The sequence below is a fragment of the Rhipicephalus microplus genome, chromosome 7 (assembly GCF_043290135.1).
Source record: "Rhipicephalus microplus isolate Deutch F79 chromosome 7, USDA_Rmic, whole genome shotgun sequence".
In the NCBI taxonomy this organism is placed as follows: domain Eukaryota; kingdom Metazoa; phylum Arthropoda; class Arachnida; order Ixodida; family Ixodidae; genus Rhipicephalus; species Rhipicephalus microplus.
In genome coordinates, this window is record NC_134706.1 from 124,959,548 (window position 1) to 124,983,992 (window position 24,445).

A 24,445-nucleotide genomic window follows, 5' to 3' on the forward strand; every position below is an offset into this window, starting at 1 on the left:
CACGCTGTGTTAGCCATTGAGTGCTTATGAGTAACGCTTGAACGCTTATTTTCGCGATTTGATTGTACTTTTGTTCACTTGATTTTGTCTTTATTGCGCAAATACTTTATTAAATACCATGCAAAAAAAAAAGCTGTGGCGTGGAAGGTTAGAGCGGCACAATAATAACTGGTGAGGTCGGTGGTTCGAGCCTTATTGTAGTCTTCGTTACTTTTTTTTGTTCGCGCATGCATTGTTTTAACATTTGCGCCTCCTCATCGGCCTACCGTCAGCCTGACTGCTGCTGGTGGTGGTCCTATCCACAGGCCCTTTTATATTGGATGTTTGAAGACTCTCGCAAAATTGGCTATATTTGTTATGAGAAAGTGTTTTGCAAATTATTGCTTTTAATTGGTGAGACGAAAAAGAACACGAAAAGCTCAAATGTAGCTGGCTGCATTGGTTTTTTCGGCACACGTATCAGGAATGTTGATTTCCACGGTTTATCAAAGTTTTGACGACAGAAAGGCGCACTGCAACGTAGTCTCAGGAAACTTTTTTATGTCGCTCAGCGTACCATTACCTGGTGAGGTAACCGGCAGGCTGCTTCGAAATACTGACGTGCCCTCGCAACGGTCTAGGTGATCAGCACTCGATAAACGATGCCCAAGAAGAAGTGCTGTCGGCATTAGCCCATCTAACTACATAACAGCTTGTCTGCCTTGCTGGATTACACGCACGGCCTGTGACAGCACGGGAGCATTTACGTAGCAACGGATGAGAACGGCCGTACTTGTTCGCACTTAACAAAACAGCCGGCAATGCAGTAGCTTTGGCCTTCGGAGATTACAGGCTTCGTAAGAACACTACAATAAAGTTGTTTCCATCTATCGTAAGAACACTTCGCAGACGCACTAGGGTTTCATACATGTGCGTCCGGTCAGTCACACGTGAACTGTGCAAAAGCATTGATTTAATCGTCGACTTTGCCCTTCGCGACAAGCAAAACTCGGCAGCAAGAACACTTTTACTTTTGATAACACCGTGCTTGATATTGCTATCTCAAAAATCCAGTACGTCCAAGTACAACGATCCGCATTTCATCCTGAAAAACTTCATGACGCTGACACGCAGATGAAGCCGCGGCGCGGTGGACGGCCGCGCTAGGTCCAACAAACAGGTTCAACTGGGCAAGTAGCAATCACAAGAAGCAGCAACGGCACAGGGTCTCCGGTCCTCCTTAGAAGAGGCCATGGCCACGAGTTTGTCGGAGTTTTAACCACCAACGCACATCGCAGGCACCTACCATCTCGCACTGTTTACCTCTCGCAGCCGCAGCGCCCACGGCGCCCCCTGTATTTTAAATACTTGTAATATCTGTTTAGTTGGCATATATAGGTGGACTGACTCGTCATACACCTGCTTAGTAAAATGTTTTGTATGTTGAGCGCATTATACAATAATAATTTCTACACTTAACCATGTTTTGTTAATGATCTTTAAAGTGACGTAACGTCCGTGCGGCGCAGAATCCACTTCTGTGTGGACTGGCTGCTGCGCCGGCTGCTGCGCCGCACGGCGCAGCAGCCAGCCCACACAGAATTTGATCTATTGCTTTATTGCTCTTAAAGGAGTCCACTGTGTGGTGCCTAAATGAATGGGCTGTTTTTACACGACAAGCTGGACGACCGGCTTCTCCTCGTGAGTTACACAGATGACTGACTTCTGGGCCCCTGTCTGCTTAATCTTGAGTCCACAAAACTTCTACATAAACAACGTAGCGTTAAAACCCACTCCTCCATTCTTACTGCACCGTGTTTACCGAAGAGTTGATGACGCCAGTTAAGCAAGCAAGTTTTCTCCGGTGCGAGTACAATCTTGTTACGGAGGTTTGAAAACTGTGTGTTCCACAGATGCGCTACATTTCACTTCGCTTTATGAACTTCCGTCTTGTTACGGTTACTGATGACGATGGTCAAAACTTCATTTCTCCCAAAAGGGGGGAACGGCCAAGAGGCATCGGAGGCCGTGGTGTCCCCATCCCCACTGACCTCCTATAAGTAACATTACGGTAGCTGAGATAAGAGTCATCTATAGTGACCTTCGTGACGTTATTTCCGTGACGTCATTTGCAGCAAGTTTTGTGGCGTTATTTGCATGGCGCCTTCTGCAGCGAATTCCATGGCGTTATTTCCCGATCATATGTAGAACGCAACGCCAGCACAATGAAGGTAAAGAGGCATCCACTGACCACGCAATGTGGAGGCGCCCTCTCTTGCGCCACCGAGGAGTCAGCTGCATGGTTCCAAAACGTTTTGAGCATTGGTAAACTGATTGTTTTTCGTACACCTCTTGCTCCTTTTAGTTATAATATATTAGACTTTGTTCATACATTTCACCTGGCTTCGAACCTTGCTAGCCTTGTTAGGGCCTCTATTGAGTGCTTTACAAAAAGCGTAATCAAGCCACATCACCGACATGGGGTAAAAACACAAACACGCCAGGGCTGCCCTTCAACGCTGTGACATGTCACCACGAGCTTCGTTGCGCGAGCTTCACAGCGAGTTCACAGCGAAAGCTCGAACAGTGGCGTTTCAGAGCCTTTTCTTCACACTCTGAGTTGCTAGCACACGTGCGGCGTAACCACTACGCCATAAATAATAATTTTTGAGTAGCAGGCTTGCATTCACTGTGCTATCCTTCATTACTCTTCGCATAAGTGTAGTGTTACACACTTGCTGGGAGTTTTATGCGATAATTTTATGCAGTGGCTGACGACGATGACGAATTATGCCTAAAGTGGCTATGCGCCGCAGTTAATAGGTAAACAAAACAATCTTTTGTAATGAGCTAGATCATTGTACTACCCACTCTTTAGCCTATTCACATTGTGCGGTGCCTGGATGTTCCTTCAATGTTTTAAAACGCTTTATTATTTGTATTAGCGTGATACTTATCCCGTCATCAAGCCTACATTAGGCTAGTTTAGAAGTGGTAGAATGGCTCAGTGGTAGAATACTGGACTGGCATGCAGCGGACCCGGGTTGAGGTTATATTATGTTCTTGGGTTGTTTTATTCACTTTTTTTTCTATTGTTTGTGATATTAGCTACGGAGACCAGCGGTGGTGCCGGGACAGATTTATGGCGTCACACGTTTCCTGCGTTCTTATTTCATAACAGCTTTTGCTGCATGCTCGTATCTGCTGCTGCTCAGGATGGTGGGGAGCATAAGGAGAGGGCACGATGCTAAAATAACAATGCGCCCATCCTGTCGTTGTGTAAGCATATGAACTACATTCCTCATTCAAATAAATTGCTAAACGTTTTAGGTGAGGTTGAAAAAATAGAGTAGCGGGTGTCGTGATACGTTTCTCTGAATATGTTCCGCAGCTGGTGGTGACGGTTGGCGTGAACGTCAGCTGGGACTCACACGCAGCTGCCGGCCAGCAAGTCAGGGCTCGTGAGGTGGCGGGAAGTTATATGGAAAGACTCGCGTGCAGATTGGTTTGCTATTCGGTACGCTCACATCACCTTTCTTTGTATACTCGTGCGATGACCTGTTTCTCGTACCAAAGCTTGAGGAGAATGTCTACAAGGTTTCCCTTGATAGCACCGAAGGCTGCAGTAGTCAGCGATGATATGGTGGCCAGCGTGGCCGGCTTGGGTGAGTCAGGGATTGTCTTTTTCCACCACATAAGGCTGTTTCGTATGGAATGATAAACTAATGGTACCGGTAAGAAAGACCTAATAATTCTTTCGGCGTAAGACAATGAGAAATCGCGGGTTATGCTGTGGATGGCATTATACCTTTGCGAGTGCTATCGGAAGATGCAATAAAGCAACAATTTTTCCACACAGTAAAACCACTGATTGCAATAGCATTACTTTGGAACGTTACTCAAAGAAAGGCTGCTAGCTTCTATAAGTAAACTTATAGTGTACATATGCGGCAAATGAGCTGATGAAGTAAGCAACTGCCCGGTGTTTTGATCAGACTGACTTGAAGAGTGAGGCACGTCTAAGAGAATCGTAGTGCACAGTGGTGGGAGATGTGACACGCGGTTATGGTTAGCATAGGCTTTCAGGTAGTAAAGCGTAAAATGTCTTGCACATGGCCAACAGTTCACACTCAATGTCACCGAATGGTACCGGGATGTGCACAATAACTTACAGAAAAACAGCGCGCACTTTAGTGGTATTGATACCCAGTCGAAACATTGCTGGCGTGTTTACGGGAAGTTACACAACAAGAACCAAGCATGACAGCAACATATTCACCCCTATTACACTTTCGCTCCTTTTACAAGGAAGCGCTGACACTCACCTGAACTTGCATTGGTAAACAAGACACTGCAACGCTGAAGCAGCCTACGGATTCTCGTGCCGCCAACTACAACTGAAGCCTCTATATGGCCTAATATTTTTATTCTGCAGGACGTATATTTTTCTGGCCGAGGAGATTGCGCCATCGCACGTTCCGAAAAGGCATTGTTTGCACTGTTGGCCTGGTAGCTCCTATACATGCGACGTGGTGCTTTACTGCCATTTATTAGGCGTGAAAAACGTGACCAAACCAGTTTTATAGATGTCGCCGCATGTGATAAACATGAAAAACACCATCTGAGGATTTTTATGTACAGGTGATGAAGTATCCTAAATATGACCACATACACACACACACACACACACACACACACACACACACACACACACACACACACATATATATATATATATATATATATATATATATATATATATATATATATATATATATATATATATATATATATATTGTAGTGACAAATACGGGCTCTGCTGAAGAAACATTGAAGAAGACGTGTTTGTGGCGGAGGCACGTGCTGCTGCAGCTGCCGCTGAAACCGAAACCGCGGCCGCTGGCTGCTGTATCGCTGCTGTTAGGCCCATTAAACAGTTACTTCACCCCCGGCGTGGCGTCTAACATTATTCTTACATATGGTGGAAAGTGCTGGTTGTCTCAAGCTGGAACTCCGTTCCCGGAGTCTACCTCCACCCCCCCCCCTCCCCCGCCTCGGCAAGGCCGGACGACATGACTCAGCCACCTGCAGTCATAATCCCATCTGTCACCTGTTCCGGAATGCCATGACAGCGAGATCCAGTGATTTTCAACGCGACCGACGACCAAGACGCCGACGACTGGCTGTCCCAGTACGAAGCGGTAAGCACCCACATTAACTGGGATGACATAGACAAGCTCGCTTACCTTAATTTCTATCTAGCGGGTGTGGCAAAACTGTGGTTTAACAACCACAAAGCGGAAATGCCCTCTTGGTCAACCTTCAAGACGCACTTTGCACAATTCTTTGGCCGACTCACTGTTCGCAAGCTGCGCGCCAAACAGCGCTTGCGCTGCCACGCACAGCGCTTTGGCGAGACCTTAACCTCGTATATTGAGGATGTTTTGGACCTCTGCTTTCGTATCGATTCCGACATCTCTGACACTGACGAAACATGGCACATCATGAAAGGTATCGAGGACGACACCTTTCACAAGCTCGTTGCAAAAAACCCGCAAAACGTCGCCCAGCTTATTCAGCGCTGTCAGGTTTCGACGAGCTGCGGAGAGAGCGCATTTCTACTCGACGTCCAAACCTCGACACGACCTCTACATCTGCGTTAAACATTGGCGCTGTTTCCTCCGAACAAACCACGTTAATGCAGCAAATCCAGCAGTTTGTCCGAGAAGAAGTGTCACGCCAATTGTCTCGTGTGCCGTACGTCCCGACCAGTGCGCGCACGCTGACCTCGACGCTCCGCAAGTCAATTGAAGAGCAAGTTTCTGACGCCCTGTCTCCCACATACCATTCTTCGCCTATCTCCTCTCCTCTCACGCTTAGGCCGCCATGCGATCGCCGCCGATGCTACCAACTGTCACGGATATTTTTTTACGGCCCCGTCCCTTCTACGCAGCAACTCCACCGTCCCCAGCCTCGTCCTGTTCGCCACTCCTCAGCACCATCAACTAACCCTTGGTGCACTCTGGACAACAGGCCAATTTGCTGTTTCTGCTATCTTCCCGGTCATGTAGCACGCTACTGCCGTAGTCGGGATTTCAACTCCACTGCTGGTGAGGCGACTTATGACTCTCATCGTCCGGAGCCACCACAGTCGTCTTCGTCCCCCCTCCCCCCTCACGTCGGATTAGTCGACGCCACGTCGCCGCGGCTTCGACAGGGATCGGTCGCCCTAACCACGGCGCCGCTATATTTCTCCGCTGCTTCCTCGATCTCCACCCGCCCAAACGGAAAACTGACCATCGTAGTTCCCAAGGCAAAAGCTGCTCACATACCCAAACCTTCAAGGCCTCCGTTTGCTCCTACTATTAAAAGAACTGTGCATATTAACAGTGTACCTGCGAAAGCGATCGTTGATACTGGTGTGGCCATGTCTGTGCTATGTAGTGAACTGTGTCGCAAGTTGAAGAAGCTTACGCTTCCGTTTTCCGATATCTCTCTTCGCACGGCCACTGCGCATCACATCCAACCTTCTGCGGCGTGCACAGCTCGACTGGTCATCCAATATATTTTGTATGTAGTCGAATTCGTTGTGTTTTCCTCATGTTCACACTATAAATTCTTAGGCTGGGTTTTCCTCCACGTTCATCATGCCGTCGCTCACTATGCGCACCAAACTAAAGTTGTCGACGATGCGTGAACTGCCCCTGTGTGAAGCGCCGATGTCCTAAAGACCTTTTTTAAGGCCACTATTTTTCTGAGTCACTGTGGCCACGGACACTCACAGCCCTCCTCTATCCTGTCTTCTTGTGCCACTCTTTTGCGACGACACACCCTATGGCACCGCCCTCTTTGTCCCCTCCGACGCTTTCAGTTCTCCCAAAAGCTTCCTTCTCCCGTTCGCAGTTGTCACCGTATTATCGCCGTAGAAAGTTCACGTGGCTTCATTTATATACCAAACTCCCTTCCCTCTCCAGCCGTATTATTCTGTGGTGAAGTCCTCGGTCACCTTGAGGATATTGATTCTGTTTCATCCAGTCACCCACCTGATGACTTGCCACCATCTCACTTAAGCACCATTTCCTCCGATACCGCTCCCACTTCATCTCCGGAGGTTATTTACCTATCGATTGACCCTAAACTTCCCGCTGCTCAGCGCACCCAACTCTTGGCTCTACTCAGTCGCTTCAAGATGTCTTTTAACTTTAGCCAACTTTCTTTGGATCGCACGTCTGCCATCGTTCACAAAATTGACACGACACTGGTAGCCATGCATCTTTGAGCCAGCGCCCATATCGAGTTTTTCACGCTGAACGCCGTGCCATTGATGATCAGGTGAATTTTATGCTGCAACGTGGCGTAATACAACCTTCAAACAGCCCTTGGGCCTCTCCGGTTGTACTGGTGAAAAAAAAAACAATGACAGCATCAGATTTAGCGTTGATAACAGGCGTCTGATAAGATCACGAGAAAAGATGTTTATCCGCTGCCCAGTATCGACGACGCCCGTGACTTCCAGCAAGGAGCAGAGTTCTTTTATTTTATAGACCTTCAATCCGGCTACTAGCATGTCCCTATGAATGGAGCCGACCGCTCTAAGGATGCGTTTGCAACACCTGATGAATTGTGCGAGTTTAACGTCATGCCATTAGGCTTCTTTAATGCGCCTGCCACCTTCAAGCGTCTCATGGACCACATACTTAAAAGCTTTAAATGAAACACATGCCTGTGCTATATGGATGACGTCATCGTTTCCTCGAAGGGCTTCGACTCCCACCTCAGCCATCTCGCAAGCGTCCTGACTTGTCTTTCGGACGCTGGACAGCAGCTGAAGTTGAAGAAATGCCACTTCGCTGCCCGCCAGCTTACCACCTCAGAGCATGTTGTTAGCAAGCATGGTGTCCCTCCTGATCCAGCCAAGCTTCACGCCGTCGCCGACTTTCCCAGGCTGGCTACACTAAAAGAACTCCGCAACTTCATCGGCATCTGCTCATATTTTCGCCGTTTTGTGCCCAATTTCGCCACCTTAATCGCACCCCTGATGAAGCTACTTGCCAACAACTAAGACATCTCGGCGTGGTCCCCAGCATGCGACGAAGCATTCGCCTTTTTACGCCATCTTCTGACACCACCGTCTATCCTATCCTACTTGATCCAGATGCTCCAACCGAAATCCATATGGACGCTAGTGGAGTAGGCTTAGGCGTTATTCTTGCTCAGCGTAAATCTGGACTGAATGAGGATGTTGTATCCTACGCTAGTCGCACCCCCACTAAAGCGGAAAAGAACCATTCAGTCACCGAGAAAGAATTCGTTGCCATTGTTTAGGCAATAACAAAATTCCGGCCTTACATATATGGCCGCCCATTTAACGTCGTGACTGATCACCACGCGTTTAGTTCGTTGTCGTCATTAAAAAATCCATCTGGTCGCCTAGCTCACTGGGCACTACGTCTCCAAGAGTATGACAATCGTGCAATTATCGGTCAGGCCGCAAGAATTTCGACGCCGACGCTCTTTCTCGCTCTCCACTTCCCCACGATTGTGTTACAGCGTCTGTTTGCAGCTGCGAACGTTTTTCACTTGAACATGCCGACATGTCCGCTGAGAAACGCCAGTATTCATGGATAGCGTCTCTGTTAGAGTACCTGTCTCAGTTGTCTCCACGTACCGACAACCGTTTACTTCGACGAACTGCTCGCCATTTTGCCATCCGTGACGGTCTTCTGTACCGGCGAAACTACCTATCTGATGGCCGCAAATGGTGGCTGGTAATGCCTCGCCGGCTACGTTCCGACGTCTGTGCCTCTTTCCACGCGGATCCACAATACGCCCACGCAGGTGTAGTGAAGACGAATGCTCGCCTACGAGCTCGATATTACTGTGGCGGAATGTAGCGCTTTGATAGGCAGTACGTCCATTCATGTTCTTTGTGCCAACGCCGGAAGAGCTCCTCTCGCATTACCACAGGGCCACTCCAGCCACTGCATTGTCTTTCTCGGCCTTTCAGCCGCATCGGAACCGACTTGTACGGTTCCCTACCATACACAACAAATGGAAACTGCTGGGTCATCGTAACCGTGGACGACCTTACGCGCTACGCCAAAACTTCGGTGCTTCCCGAGGCCACTGCGCGTGAAGTCGGCTTGTTCATTTTGCACAACCTCGTCCTTCGGCATGGTGCACCCCGCGAGCTTCTCAGTGACCGTGGGCGTTCCTTCTTGTCGGAAGCTGTAGAAGCCCTCCTACGTGTATGCAACACCGTGCACCGAACAACAACCGCATATCACCCCCAAACCAACGGGATGACCAAGCGATTTTTTCGCACGCTGGGTGACATGCTGTCCATATATGTTTCCGATGACCATACGAATTGGGACCACATACTGCATTCGTTACTTGCGCTTACAACAGCGCAATTCAATCGACAACTGAATGCTCGCCAGTCGTCCTTATTTATAGTTGGGAACCTTCATCATTCTTAGACAATATCCTTCTGTACCACCCAGATGCTTTAGAATCGACAACTTTGGCCGAAGCCGCCACATATGCCGAAGAATGTCGGCAGCTCGCACGTTCGCTCAATACGCACGATCAGGCTCGCTAGAAGCACTCTTATGACCGACGCTTATTCCCTTCTTTATAGGCACCTGCAACAATCGTGTGGCTGAACATGCCATCGTCTGCCCCAGGATTTTGCTCAAAGTTCATACCTAAGTATGACGGTCCGTACCGGATCACACAGCAACCACACATCACAGTAAGCTACATGGTTGAACATATTCAGCCACCTACACTCTAAGGCAAAAGTGTATTAAAAGGGTGTGTGGTTCGTCCTTTAGGGGACTAATGGGTCTGCCCCAACAAGTAATCTCTTTAAGGACTAACGGCACCGTGTCTAACCGTTAGTCCCCACAGACGAGCTCTAGGGAATAACATTTAGTCATCACATTTACACCTTAGTGAGTAACTGTTAGTCCCACAATTCACCTCAAAGGACTAACATTCAGTCCTCACATTTGCACCTTATAGGGCAACTGCTATAACCCACATTTATGCCTTACCGGGTAAGCGTTAGCCCTCACAGTTGCAAGTTGCCAGACCAATGGTTGATCCACTTAAATACTCCAATCAATTGAACTTTTTGTCCCCAGTTCAAACAATGTTTTTTAATTATTTTCCGCCAGGCCTAATAACTTTTTCGCCTGTTGTTCTGCGCAGGGAGCAACAAATTGCGCAGAAAAAAACACGTGAAAACGTAGTTAGTCACCTATGTGTAAATGCTTTCGCAGTCACGACAACAAAGAAAGACAGAAGTGAGACATCGAAATCTTTCATTTTTCTACATACACATGAAGTTTCTCCATTCTTTTAAGTGAATTCATGGTGAAGTGTACATGTCCCGTCTCGTTATCAAATCTTGTTCACTCTTTAGTGTGCTCCCCCGATGGAAGCGATAGATGACAGGAATTGCAGACGCCAGCGCACGCAGCCTTCTGCCTGTTGTGTTCTCACGGCTGCACGCACAATAATATAGTAAAATAGGTAGACACAATTGACAGAAGATGGAGATGCACGCATATGACAAGTAAATGCACGTTACCATAAAACAAGCGTTTAAATATGAGGCACAAATAACTTTACCTTCACATCTCGCACAGTCCTTCTGAAGCTGCTCTGACAAAAGAGATGGATGACAGGCATCCCAGACGCCAGCGAACACGGTCTTCAGCACGGTGTGGGCCCACGGCTACAGAAAATGTATGTAAAGTAGTGAGTCACACGTGACAGAAGCTGTATTCAGATGCATATGAGAATTACGTGCAAGGTGAAATGAAAACATACGGGAAATATTACATGCGAATAATTTCATCGTGATGTCACACATCGTCAAAGACTCATTTCGATCCCCGTAGCGCAACAGCTTAGGAGCGGCGGCCACAGCCACAACTCCGCGAAGCACCGTGCCGCTAACAAGTTGACGAGTCCTAAGCTAGCGACGTTGTTTAGCTCGGGCAAGCGAACGCGAGACCAAACGTGGCGCTGCACGCGGAGTGTCTGCCGCCAGCGAACTTCGAACAGGAGAGCGAGCGTACGCTTGGCCGCCGCCACGAACAGCACCGAGCTCGTTTGGAGCTAGCGCCGAATAAATCGACGGTAATGCGGCCCTTTTCCACAAACTCGAGTGAGTGCAGCGCACAAACGCGAGTCCACCGCTGCGGCCAACAGACAGCGCCGAGCTGCTTGCGACTGACTGACGGGAAAGCCAACTGTAATGGCTACCAATTTTCAGTGAGTTCCGACGCTAGCGAAAGCCCCGCCAGCCCGTGCTGGTGCAATTATAGCACGCGACATACTATAACCAAGCTCTTTACGAGAACCCGCAACGTGTTTTCGACGACTCCCAACACAGCGATGAGGTCTCAGCCTAATATCGTCAGCCCGGAGCTAATCGCGGCGGCGAAGGCAGGCGAGCACTCGATGAGCGAGCGTATGGGAGGCCGACGGCAATACGGCCAATTTCCAGGCGGTCGCAAAGCACAGGGGAACTGCAGACACCGAAGCTGACCTTCGCGATGCATTTCGTGTGTGCGATATACAACACGACAGAGCCCGTTGCCGGCAAGCGCGATCCATATCGCATGCGCGACAAGTAGACTAGAATAAAGAATGATAATCTACTTACCTTAGAAGCCAGTGCTGTTTTCTCCCTGAGTCGGACTGAAGTATATATCCGATAGGCCTGTTGTCTTCTCGGCCGCTATATTGGCCTTCCCAACTGTTGCTGTCGTGTGTTGGTCGTGACTATCTTAAAGCCAGAGATATACAGCGCGGCGTGGTGGCGTGTCGAGACTTGCTCTAGACTTCATGGTTGCATCGAAACGTAAAAGCAGCAGCCCACACTCATCGAAGTTAACACACAAGCACTACGTCGTAATTTTTAGATAGTCGAATCCAGGCGGCCGTGGTCGAGCAATGCGAGCGTGACGCAACGAAAACCGTCGCCGGCAAAATACGGGAAAGACTGAGCCAGCAGACAAGGAGAAGCGAGGAGAAGGAGGGCTGGTCACCATGGCAACGGTTTTCGCGCTGCCTGCAACCCTGGGCGGTTCATCCCTCTGGAGCGTGTTTGGAGACTAAGTGGTTTCGCGCGGCACGCTTCCTTCTGTGTTTGCTCCTCAACGGTCTATCTGTTCATCGCGCGCACCTATTGCTCTCCGTTATTCCTTTTTCGGGTAATTTTGCCATAGAGTGTACAAATAAACGGCGCCGAGGGCGCGAGACTGTGCACGTCGACCGTCTAGAACTTCACTACGACCCACCAGTCCTGTCCGAGCCATAGGTCGCCAAGATGGCTCCTTTGGCGCCGGGGTGTCAATGTAGTGATAAATACGGGCTCTGCTAAAGAAACGATGAAGAAGACGTTTGTTGTGGCGCAGGCTCGTGCTGCTGCAGCTGCTGAAACCTGTGGCTGCTGTCTCGCTGCTGTTAGGCCCATTAAACGGTTGGTTCACCCCTGCTTGGTGTCTAACAGTATTTTTACTATATATATATATATATATATATTTGTAGATTATAAAGAGTGGCTTCGGTTGCCGTAGAATTAAAGGAAAATAAGTATACGCTTTTGAAAAAACTGTTTATTGGTGACGTTTTGATCGGTCGCCGATCGAAACGTCACCAATAAACAGTTTTTATGAGGCGCGTACTTATTTTCACTATATATATATATATATATATATATATATATATATATATATATATATATATATATATATATATATATATATATATATATATATATATATATATATATATATATATATATATGTAAATGAGAAAGAAGCGTATACTTAAGGGCTCGTTTTTTCGTAATTTGACACAATATTATGAAACTGTTTGGCCATGAAAAATATAACGGCAAGGACCTCTATGTTCTTACTGCTTTGTAATACCTGATTGGTTGATTGGGACTTGTTTTTTTTCTTCGATATGAGGGAAATGACAAATCGCAGGCGCTAATGATAGTCAGATTCGAATTTTACAGACGAAAATTTATGGCAGCAACCTGCTATGAGACTGGTGTTTCAAATTTTGTCTCCCAGTGCTTGCCTCAATGCACCACATTAGTGCGGCATGAAAACAAATTCCACCGCAATGCAACAGTGCATATGTTGTTTGGGAGACACCCCGAAAGGTGTGGGTTCCATACCTTCTATGAAGGTCGCATTTCAAAAAAAAAGCAAGAGGCAAGAGGTCAATGCAGGTTGACTAGAGCCGAAAGTGCCGGAGTATTCCAACATGGCACGCCTCATAACCATAGAGTTGTTCCAGAACCTACAACGTCCGTAAATATTTTTAGTATTGCCATCATAGATGAAAAACAACACATTGCGCTGTTCGTGTATTTATTCAGTCGAGACATGTAGCATATCATTACCTGCTGTGTTTCACGGAACTTTACCCGTGTGGCAATTCAGATATATATATTTTTTTCGTGCCACGCAGTTGAGTTTCTCCGAGCTGTTGTCACCGGCGATGCACTACGCTGAGCATGGTTTTCCCATTGATCACACAAAGTACAATCAATGGCGATTCCGAGAGCAGAGTCTCAAGCTGATGCCGGGTGGTCACTTCTTTTTGAACAATGAGAGCGAAGGGCCTACTTTGGGGCAATTCGTAGTGAACCAGCCACTGGCACAGCTTTTAAAGGCAAGTGTGTATCATCTTTCTGCCTTAGACAGCAGAGTAACGCTTTAGCGTAGGTCGTTTGCACGCAGCAATAAAACCGGTGTCAAACGGCGACTATTGCTCACGATCAAGGTTCATATGAGTCTGACATCTTGATCTAGATAAACAACGGTTGCTGCTAAACAATTTTAAATGCGAAAAGTTGCTTAGTGGAATAAAATTTTTTGGTCATTTCCATTCATTCAGCCAACCGTCCGTCTATCTATCTATCTATCTATCTATCTATCTATCTATCTATCTATCTATCTATCTATCTATCTATCTATCTATCTATCTATCTATCTATCTATCTATCTATCTATCTATCTATCTATCTATCTATCTATCTATCTATCTATCTATCTATCTATCTATCTATCTATCTATCTATTAAATAATGCATTGTAATTTCATTGCATAGGAATTATTTTAATAAAAGTGCGCTGAATCTTCTTTCACTTTCGCTTTCCGAGGATAATTGCGAATAATTACATCATATACTTAGTAACGCCTCGAAAATACTTGTAGCTGACAAATGTTCCTTCTTGAAGAGAAAAGCATGGCTCGAGCAAACATTCCGAAACCCTTCTAACGGTGTTCCAACATTTAGTCAGGTAAGCTGAAACAGAGAATATGAGGCTCCGTTTACTACTCAATAGGTCATGTTAATGCCAGAGAACTGTGGTAGCACACCGCAGCTTTGCACATGGAGCTGGTCGAAATTTATTATTTTAACTTATTAGAACTAAATAGCAAGTTAGGCAGACATTCTGATATTAGTGTCGTCACCGGTGTCTTATGCTACGAGTTTATAATTTGTGTCTTTTAAGAGTAAAACTTCAACAGATATGCTATAAAATTTAATCAAAATATTTGGTTCGAATATGATTTAGTCATGGGCATTCTGCGTTGAAAGCAGGTGTTGTACCATAAATTCATGCCAGTGCTTGCAATGGCTTCGCAAAAGGCACTATAAGGATGCCATGTAACGGGGAGAATTGACATAACGCATAGCTAGACAGAGTCGTAGAATATAGGCAGACGTGATAACACACGAGTAGCCCTACTGGTCAGCAGCATAAAGCTGAGCACCCCTTACAAAATATGCAGCTGTGCATATTCGAATAGCCCTTTACAGATGCATAGTGGGCAATACACGTCCGTAGTGCCCTCTACGCAATAGGAGAAATTATGGCGCAGTGGACACATCGTAACTGAACTTGAAGTAGGGACTCTAGGATAGTTTCAAACAACGAATGCTATTGGCGCGAACACTTCTTTCCTATCAGCACACTTCATGTCGCGTTGAACGGGGCCTGAGTATATTATCACGTTCTGCCTTGACAGCGAAGCTCAAGTGTTCTTTATTTTTTTTTTGTATTTAGCAGAGCTGAAAGCTAACAACCGGGAACACTCACGCTCTGGTGATAATAAAACCCTCACATAAGTAACAGATCGAAACGTAAATGTTCTCTAATGTAGCGCAGCTCCAGACAAGTGCGCTGTCATTTGTGTGTAACGTGAACATGATGGCTAGTATCTTAGATGGCTGTTAACTTGACCTGGTAAGAAGGACAGTGAGTGCGATGGTACAACCAGTGGAATTAATTATTCAAAACTTTCCGTAAACAGAGATGAAATGTTTCACCACAATTTTAGAGCCATGAGAGAAGGATACGGCATTTGAACATTACTATTTTTGTTGTGCAGCTGTAACTTCACATGGCATCTGTCATGCCGTTGTCACCTCGAGGATGATGTCGGTGATTTATTGCAATGCAGTCATTGCGCTCTAGATTAAATATTGTCATACAAATAATCCTAAGTTTGTTTTACATAACCGGCTGTCTCATGTGTACATGTTGCATCATCAGGCAATGTTTTCTCAAGGTATCATATTATGGCGTCATTCTTTATCATACAACCGCAGAGGATTGCTGCTGAGGGACCGCGTGCGATATACGAAGGCTCCGTGGCTGAATGCATGATAGAAGCCGTGCACTCGGCGAGTGGTGTCTTGTCGACCAAGGACCTTTCCGACCATCGGGCGTCACCGGAGCCCATGCAGGTGGAACCCGTGAAAACGACATATCACGGAAACGTAACTGTGCACACAACACCACTTCCCACTCACGGGGCTGTGATGCTCGAGGCACTCAATATCCTCGAAGGTTTCGATCTGGCAGGTGCAGTACGCTTACCTTCACTTACTTAGGATGAATTCAAGTGTTATGATTTCATAATGCAGTTGAACCCATTTACAACAATACCAGGTGCTATGGAAACTTCGTTACTATAACCAAATATTGCTACAATCAGATTGCTCGAAAAAAAAGCAAATTAAGAAGTTGGCATACTATTATCAATGTGAAAATAGTCATCGGTGATAAGGATGCGAGGTTGCTGATTTTTCGGACATGCTTGAAAGTTCAGCCGCTTTCGCGCCCCATCGCATGCCTCATTGAGCCACTGTAGGACAATGTGGGAAGCATTGGACGCTGAAACACTTTGAGGAATAAATGCTTTACTGAGAATCCACCGCCGCTCACACGCCATGCCGGATTTCAAAAGTCCGCTTTGCGGCATTGCTATAAAACTTTGCGGTGAAGCTTACCGTACTTCCGAAAAAGCGCTGGAGGACGATGCTGTCGTGTGCAGGGTTTAGGCAGCTTGAATTTTTCTTTTCTTCTTTGTTTCTTTTCAGGTATTTCGCATTTCATAATTTGAAGACAGACGCCCAGCTGTCCGAATTCCTTTTTATAACCGATAATGTCGCATTCAATCATTGCTGTAGGTTGGTTATTTTACCATAGAAAACACGCGAAAGCTGAGGGTACAGCATCTTTTGACAGTTATGAGTAATGTATATTGCTGAGACCGCTTTAGTTTCAAGTGGGTTCGACTGGATTGCATTCAAAGTGTCCCTAATTTAATACGAGTGCATAGAAATTTACGAAAGATACAGAATTCAGGAACTTGCACTGCAAAATAAATAGTGTAGCCTAGAACTTTAAATCGTGAACTGCCCGTTCATGATTTGCCCGTTCATCTGCCTGTTTACGATGGGTGGAGGAAAGCTCCAAAATAAACACGATTGCTCCGAGACAAATACTAGAGCTCAGACAGCTCAATGTACGGAATACGAGGAGAAGCTTTTCGTATGATCATATTTGTCAGCATGCAGCATCGCAGAACGAAAAAAAAGTATTGTTTTGAAAAGTTTCGTTTTTTTTCCTGAAAATCTGTTTCTCGCTTTGTGCAATTCCATAGGTGCTCTGAATTTTATTTGATCAAAAACACTGAGCTACAGAATACCCAACGTTTGCATTGTCCCAGCGTCCGATTAGTCGAGAAGGCCACAGAATGCGAAGTTATCATAATAAACCTCCTCGTTTACAGAATTAATATAGGAGTTCTGTCAAATCTGCACTGCAAAGAACTTGTAATTGCACGCAAGGTGTTATGAATTAGTAAATGAGTACAGCGTTGCACGCGAAACGTTTATTTCACGTCGTAACCTGCTTGCAGCACTACAAGAACTTCCGGGCCAGTTCCAACACGTTATGGTAGAGGCATTACGGCATGCTACAGCTGACGGCATGCGATACGTGGGTGCTCCAGAAGATAAAGCTGCCATAACCAAAATGCTTTCTCGCGAAAGAGCACGTGACTGTGCAGCTTCAGTGAAACTTGACAGGTAATACTTTTTACAGGGAATCAAAACTGGTGCTGAATATTTACTCATATGCCATGGTTTACATTGATAATTATTGAAACGTTATATTTTATATTCTCAGCTTTAAGTGAACATGTATTAAATACCTGATCCATCACATGCGCTATTCAGGCACCGAATGGCATTTGTTATCCTTGAAAACGTCTTAAGTTCCATAAAGTATGGTTTTTATTTGATAGAAACTTAGAATTATTTTGCCATATTTGTGTGTTTCCTTGAGGTTTGGGTGGTGCATATTTTTCGGTGTCTCGTGTTGAAATCGAAGGCATTGTAATAGTGTAATATGCAGAGAAGTTCATAAGTACGGTCAGACCAATAAAGAAAGAAAATCAAGAGCAATAAGGACAGCCTCCCCTCTACTCCATCAACATAAAAGTCCTAACATAGCGCTTTTATACATAGCGGTTGCACTTTTAATTGCTTTGCATTTGCCTGATATATTCGTGGACCACCGACTACGGCAACGGCACGTGGCAGGCTCACAGAGAGCTGTGCCTGTGGCGTGGACAAAATCCAGAATGGGACTTCACGCTTGGACAAGAAAGTTCAAGCGCGAAGTCACCGCATGTGCGTTGCTTCCTGGCCTGCCTACCACGCCAGAATAAAGGGTTCTGGGTTCTCTAAATAGCCTTTGTAACGACTGTGTAGCAGTGATCGGTTGCGCTATGGTGGCAGCGGTGAATCCAACTGCACAGTGAACTACACAATGCAAGTAAACAAGCGGTGAGCATCCGTGAAGCAATCGGTTTCGAACATCGCCGACAAGTGGGGAGAAAACGCCGCACATCGCGGCTGCGCAGCAGCTAAATGGGAGGAATTCCTTTATTTATTCCGCCATTGAGCAACCTGAAAAGATTGATTTCTAAAAACGGGTGGATTTAAAGCAATGGATTGCTCGACGCGAACGTTACTGGTTTGTGTGTTCATTTGATCTTCGGGACGAAAATACATAGTTGAATAGTTGGCGATGAAACGGTAAACTACACTGCCGTGAAACTGAAGTTAGGGGAGCACTTTATGCCATGTACGAACCTCATCTGCCAGAGAACAAGGTTCAACAACCCAATGAACCGGTCGAAGCGTTCACCAGGGACCTACAAAAAGTAGCCGAGGCTTGCGAATACGGTTAACTCAATGATTTGCTCATCCGCGACAGTCTCGGGGTCGTACTGTTGGACATCGGACTGAACGATACGCACTGGATCCCAAAGTGATGCTGCAGTCAGTGGCAAAATAGACCGAAAACTCCGGAGAGGTGGTCAAGCAGCAGCAAAGAGAAATTCACCACAAGAAGCACCTTGATGTTGCTGGCGACGAAGTCAGAAAGTCAGGCCACAGAACGGGCATCCATAAACAAAACACTCTCTCAAGCAATTTTGGGCCATCTATTCACCACGAAACGCGACGACGCCGGACGGTGTTGGTGGTATGGAGGAGCCCGCAACCACACGAAAGCGCAGTGTCCAGCGGCGGCCAAAGCGTTCAATAGCTGTGTGGGAAGTGCCACGATGCAACAGGCTGCTTCTCAAGTGTGTGCAATAAGGACATGCCAAACCGTTCATCTGAGTAAAGACAATGCATGAGAGAGTGTAATCTCGGTGAGGAGAGAAGCACAGCGTCTAATGAGCCTCAGAAAGTGAGCGCGATGATGAACAGCACATCTCTCATATGCGCAGTTGACAGAAGTGCTGACGTGACTGCAGTGGCATTTAAAGGACACCACAAGGACGTCATGAGAAATTTAGAAACAACAAAACAGGCGCTGACAGGCCCAAGTCAAGTGCCAAGAAAGAGAGAGTGAGAAATGAAAGGCCGGGAGGTTAACCAGATACTAGCATCTCGTTTGCTACCCAGGGCTGGGGGCGGGGAAGTAGGGGCAAGAAAGAGGGGGTAGATAGAGAAAAAAAAGAACGCACGCGCACTTATGTGAAAACGAAAACACACACAGGAAGGGCGCCCTAGCTACAACCGTTCAGTAAGGCCGTTTGATCGCAAAAAGTGTAGTAGCGCTTTCAGGGCCTTTTTTGATGAAGTTGCATCTTGTCGATATTGTAGAATTCCTTGCTCCGACAGAAGTTGATTATCTAATTTGCTGAGTTCCTTGCGAAGGCATAGTCGTTGTTTACTATACGCTAGGCAGACACAAAGAATATGTTGGATCGTCTCTTCTTCGCCACAGTGGCCACAGGCTGCGGTGTCGGCCATCCCAATGCGGAAAGCGTAGGCGTTGGTAAACGCAACGCCCAACCACAGCCTACATAACAGGGTCTGGTTTGCTCGGCAAAGTCTCGATGGGACTTCAAGACTTAGCACAGGGTCAAGCAAGTACAGTCGGGCATGCTTGAAGTGTGGCTGATTTCATTGTGATGTGGTTTGCTGGCGAGCAAGCCTGCGGAGCTTTCGTGCAGCATCTGTCCTAGAAAGTGGTAGTCGTAGTTTATGATCTTCTGTGTGGGCTTAGCGGGCAGCTTGATCGGCCCGTTCATTGCCGATGATTCCGCACTGACTGGGCAACCACTGAAATGTAATTTGGTGCCCTTTCTCAGTCAGGTGGTGTATAACCTCTGCTATCTCTAGTACCAGCTGCTCGTGTGGTCCACGGCGTAAAGCTGATAGTAGAGACTGCAGTGCCACCTTCGAGTCGCAGGAAATAGTTCACTTGCGTGTAGGTTGATCAACTGCAAATTGCAACGCGGCACGAAGTGCTGCCAATTCTGCTGCCGTTGATGTTGTTGCGTGAGATGTCTTGAATTTATTTGTCGTGGCCAACCTTGGTATCACTACTGCTCTTGTAGAGCTGACCGGCTGAATCGATCCGTCAGTATATATAAGTGTGGAGTCTTGGTATTTCTCATACAAGAGAAGTAGTGTGAGCTGTTTAAGAGCCGGTGTCACACATGTTCCGTTTATTAGGGAGGCGATCGCCGGGCTAATTCCAAGAGCCGAAGTATCGGCCCCCCGAACCGCACCACGAAAGCGTGGACAATTTAGAAGTGGTCCTTATTGGTGCGCCAGCGGACGCCGGCTGTGGCCCAAAGAACAAGACAGAGCCGAGAGTTGATAAACAAACAAATTATATTCTCAATAATGGCAGATCGAAAATAATACACAAAAATGCACACTCCACAATAGTTACATACAATACGTCACCAATCAGACAACGTACTACACAGTACAATCAGCCACACTCAAAACAACTGACACAGACAACAATACTCACTACAATGCAGTCGCATGCATTGAACAACCACGACACTTAAGGACTAAAGAGATAGAAAACCTATTCAGTCCAAAGTCCTTGGAACAAAAGTCTGAATGATACTCTTCCGAGAATCACTCACTCAAAGTCCAGCGTTGTTGTCGTTCCGTAGTTCTCGAAGTTTCTCTTCCAGGAAACCTCGCGTCCTCAAATGGCCACTCTCCAAGCTTCAAACTTCTTCGCCGGAAATCCGTCGGCTTCACACACGCAGCTGTTGCCCGCGTCTTCGCTCGATAGCGGTAAACCCACACTCTTGCCTGTAGCTCGAGCCGTCCCTTCGGACCAAAAACTTCGCCGACTACACGGCGGACTCTCTACGCACTCTGGCGCTCACTTCCGTCTCCTCCTGTTCTGTCACTACGGGCAGAACCTTCGCCGACTCCACGGCGGAATCCCTACGCGCTCCGGCGCTAACGTTCCGTCTTCTCCTGATTTCTCGTCTCGGCTGCTCGGTTAAATACCTTGCGCGCGACTTTCCAGATGTTTCTCGTCATTTCGTCGGCGCGATACGCAGCGAAGGCTGGGGAGAGGCACGAGACGGTTCGACTGCCCTCTCCGGAGGATGATTCACTCGGTCTGACCCCGCCTCCTTCGTTCTAGAAAAATCGCGGCCTTGCTGGGCCGCCGATGTGGGGTGAGGAGGATCGTCTGCGAAGCCGTGCTTCTGCAGGGAGAGCGCGCGCCCGGGAGCCCTGGGTGTTTGCTTTCTTTTTTTTTCTTTTTACCTCGCGGCGTTTCTGCCGCCCGTTGTCGCAAGGATTTGGCGGCACGCTCTTTTTTTTAGCGCTCGTTCTGTGACACCGCCCCCCACTTTAAGAATATTATCTCATATTATTCAAACCACACAAACGAGCGAGAACAGTCACCACACACTCTCACAGACTGTAACACAATCCGTCGCTCGTGACACGTCACATTCACAATATATCACGAAATACAATCTTACATTGTAGTTCAATTCCACAGCACATGAAATATAACCACAGGCACATGATTACAACACTTCATCACACATTCCAAACAATACAAACGTACAAGGTTCTGTCTATACAACAATTATACAACACTATACATCACATCATCGCACAGAACACTGACTCGCTCGACATACACTTGAGAACCAGGATAACAAGAACATTAACACAACATATGTCACTCAGCCCTGCCAAACACATTCTGATTCCACCTCAGCACCTATCTTGAGTACTTCGAACAGCGATTGCGCCCCTTTTTGCGGTGCTCGCTCGATCTCTTCTTGTGTTTCCACGTTCCTTTTCGGCGAGCCCTTTCCAACGACGATATCTGAGGCATCGTCTCAGCCATCGTTGTCTCTTCCGACACCGTTAACGCGTCATTACATTCGACGGGTCCTGTCTGTTTATTTACCCGCTTGATCATGCCTCTACATTTTGCCCGGCTGGCCAACACCGTCTCCTTTACACTGTCTGTCGGTTGAGGTCGTGCCGACGTAAGTCTGGTTGCTCGGCCCGTGAACTGATTCGACACGATCGTCTTCTCCTTCGCTGTCTCTTGCGCCGCAGCTTCACCTTGGGCTCTAGTGAGATCCGTCACGGGATGTTCCTCCACTGTATCTCGCGGCCGCTGTGTTGGCGAGGACTCTATCTTCCGGTCTTCTCCCAAACATTCTGGATCACTTGGCCCTCGCGCCCCGTCGATGTTTCCGATGACAAGGTCATACAGGGGGGTCGTCATGAATAACGCAGTAACCTTCCCGCTGAAGTACGGGGTTTCAACCTCAATTTCTGCTTCGGGAAGCATCCGGACTGTACGGTCGATTAGGCAAACCGGTTTCGTTCTGCCTGTCAACTCTCTTTCCCGTACCAAATTTCTCCTCACGATAACCGTGGAGCTACCGGTGTCTCTTAGAACCGTAATCTTCTTGCCTGAAATCTTTCCAGGAAGCGTTGGCATTCCCTTCGTAACACCGGTTGGCTGTTTTGACATTACAGCCCCCACAATAGGAATTTTCTCCCCATTCTTCAACTCTACGAATCCATCAGTGACGGCATTATTATCAGATTTCGGTGCTGCTTGCACATAGGATACCTGGTGAGTTTGACTCACTCCGTTCCGACATGCATCTGATTTGTGCCCAGTCTGACCACACTTGAAACATTTTACAACCGTAGGACTCGTAAAGATCGTTCGACAGTTTTTCGCGCGATGACCCACTCGGTTGCACAGAAAACATCGCGGAAGGCTCTCTGGTGCACGCTTCTTTTCTTCGGGAGCCAATTTCTTCGAATCGTCGGGACACTCCTTCTTGACTTTGGCCAAATTAGTGCCACCTTGCGCTTCCGAGAATTGATCAGCCAATTCAAGCATTCCTTCAAGTGACTCAGCATTCCTCTCTTTCAAATACAGCGACAGGCTTGGGTGGCAACTAGTAAGAAATTGTTCTCTAATTAGGAGCTCTCTAAGCTCATCGTACTCCTGTGCTGTCCCTGAAAGTTCAATCCATCTGTCGAAATAATGGCAAAGTCGGGCGGCATACTGCGTAGCTGTCTCACCGTCAGCTGGCTTTCCTGTCCGAAATCTGTCCCGGAATCCTTCCACAGTGAATCTAAATCGCTTCAACAAAGCAGCTTTCACCTTTGCATAGTTGGCTGCATCGGTCGGCGTCAGCCTACCGTACACACTGAGCGCTTCACCACTCAAGCAAGTACTCAAAGCAGTTGCCCATTGATGTTCCGGCCAATTCTGGCTCTTCGCAATCGTCTCAAATCGGTGAAGGTACGCGTCAATGTCGTTCTTCCTTTCATCAAACGCTACGAGCAGCTTGCTTGGGTTCAAGCGGAAGCCGTGATCTTCCCGTTCGCCGCTTTCAACTCTAGCTTGGACGGGCGTTTCGCTTCGCTGTTGCAAACGGAGCCGCTCGAGTTCCATCTGGTGCTGCCGCTGCCGTTCCCTTTCAGCCATCTCCGCTTCTCTTTCTTCTCTCGCCCTTTCGGCTGCCAACTTTTCTCTCTCCAGCTCCAACTTCAATTGTTGCTCTCTTTCTTCCTTCGCCCTCTCTGCCGCCAACCTCTCTCTTTTCAGCTCGGCTGCTTTTTCTTCTTTGGCTCTCTCTTTTTCTTCTTTTTCCTTCTGGGTAACCCACTTCCGTAGTTCGGCGCCAGAAAGACCCATCTTTTCACCAAGAGCAACTAACTTTTCGAGATCCATTGTGTCTCGCAACTCGCAAATAAAACCTTGCCGCGTGCAAAAAGTATCTGCCTAAATCAGTCTATCGGAACACTCTCCTGCACTCGTTAACGAGAACACTAAACAACACACAAAATCGTTCCGATAGCACTATCAACAACTCGAGGCTCTTTCTCACTACTTTGGACACACTGTGCACCAAAAGGTCCTGTTTCGCGGACGCCAGATTAATTGTCACACATGTCCCGTTTATTAGGGAGGCAATCGCCGGGCTAATTCCAAGAGCCGAAGTATCGGCCCCCCGAACCGCACCACGAAAGCGTGGACAATTTAGAAGTGGTCCTTATTGGTGCGCCAGCGGACGCCGGCTGTGGCCCAAAGAACAAGACAGAGCCGAGAGTTGATAAACAAACAAATTATATTCTCAATAATGGCAGATCGAAAATAATACACAAAAATGCACACTCCACAATAGTTACATACAATACGTCACCAATCAGACAACGTACTACACAGTACAATCAGCCACACTCAAAACAACTGACACAGACAACAATACTCACTACAATGCAGTCGCA

At 47.1% G+C, this 24,445-nt stretch overlaps 1 protein-coding gene across 1 annotated transcript in view; it reads left to right on the forward strand.

Moving 5' to 3' along the window:
* Positions 1-3,489: 3,489 nt before the first annotated feature.
* The window catches only part of LOC119182689 (glutathione hydrolase proenzyme), a 53,466-nt gene continuing 32,510 nt past the window's right edge, over positions 3,490-24,445 (forward strand). Inside the window, exons 1-3 of the mRNA XM_075868284.1 lie at positions 3,490-3,644; positions 15,638-15,893; positions 17,236-17,404. Coding sequence (XP_075724399.1) covers positions 3,615-3,644; positions 15,638-15,893; positions 17,236-17,404 — 455 coding nt within the window. The 5' untranslated portion in view covers positions 3,490-3,614. The remainder of the gene's footprint in view (positions 3,645-15,637; positions 15,894-17,235; positions 17,405-24,445) is intronic.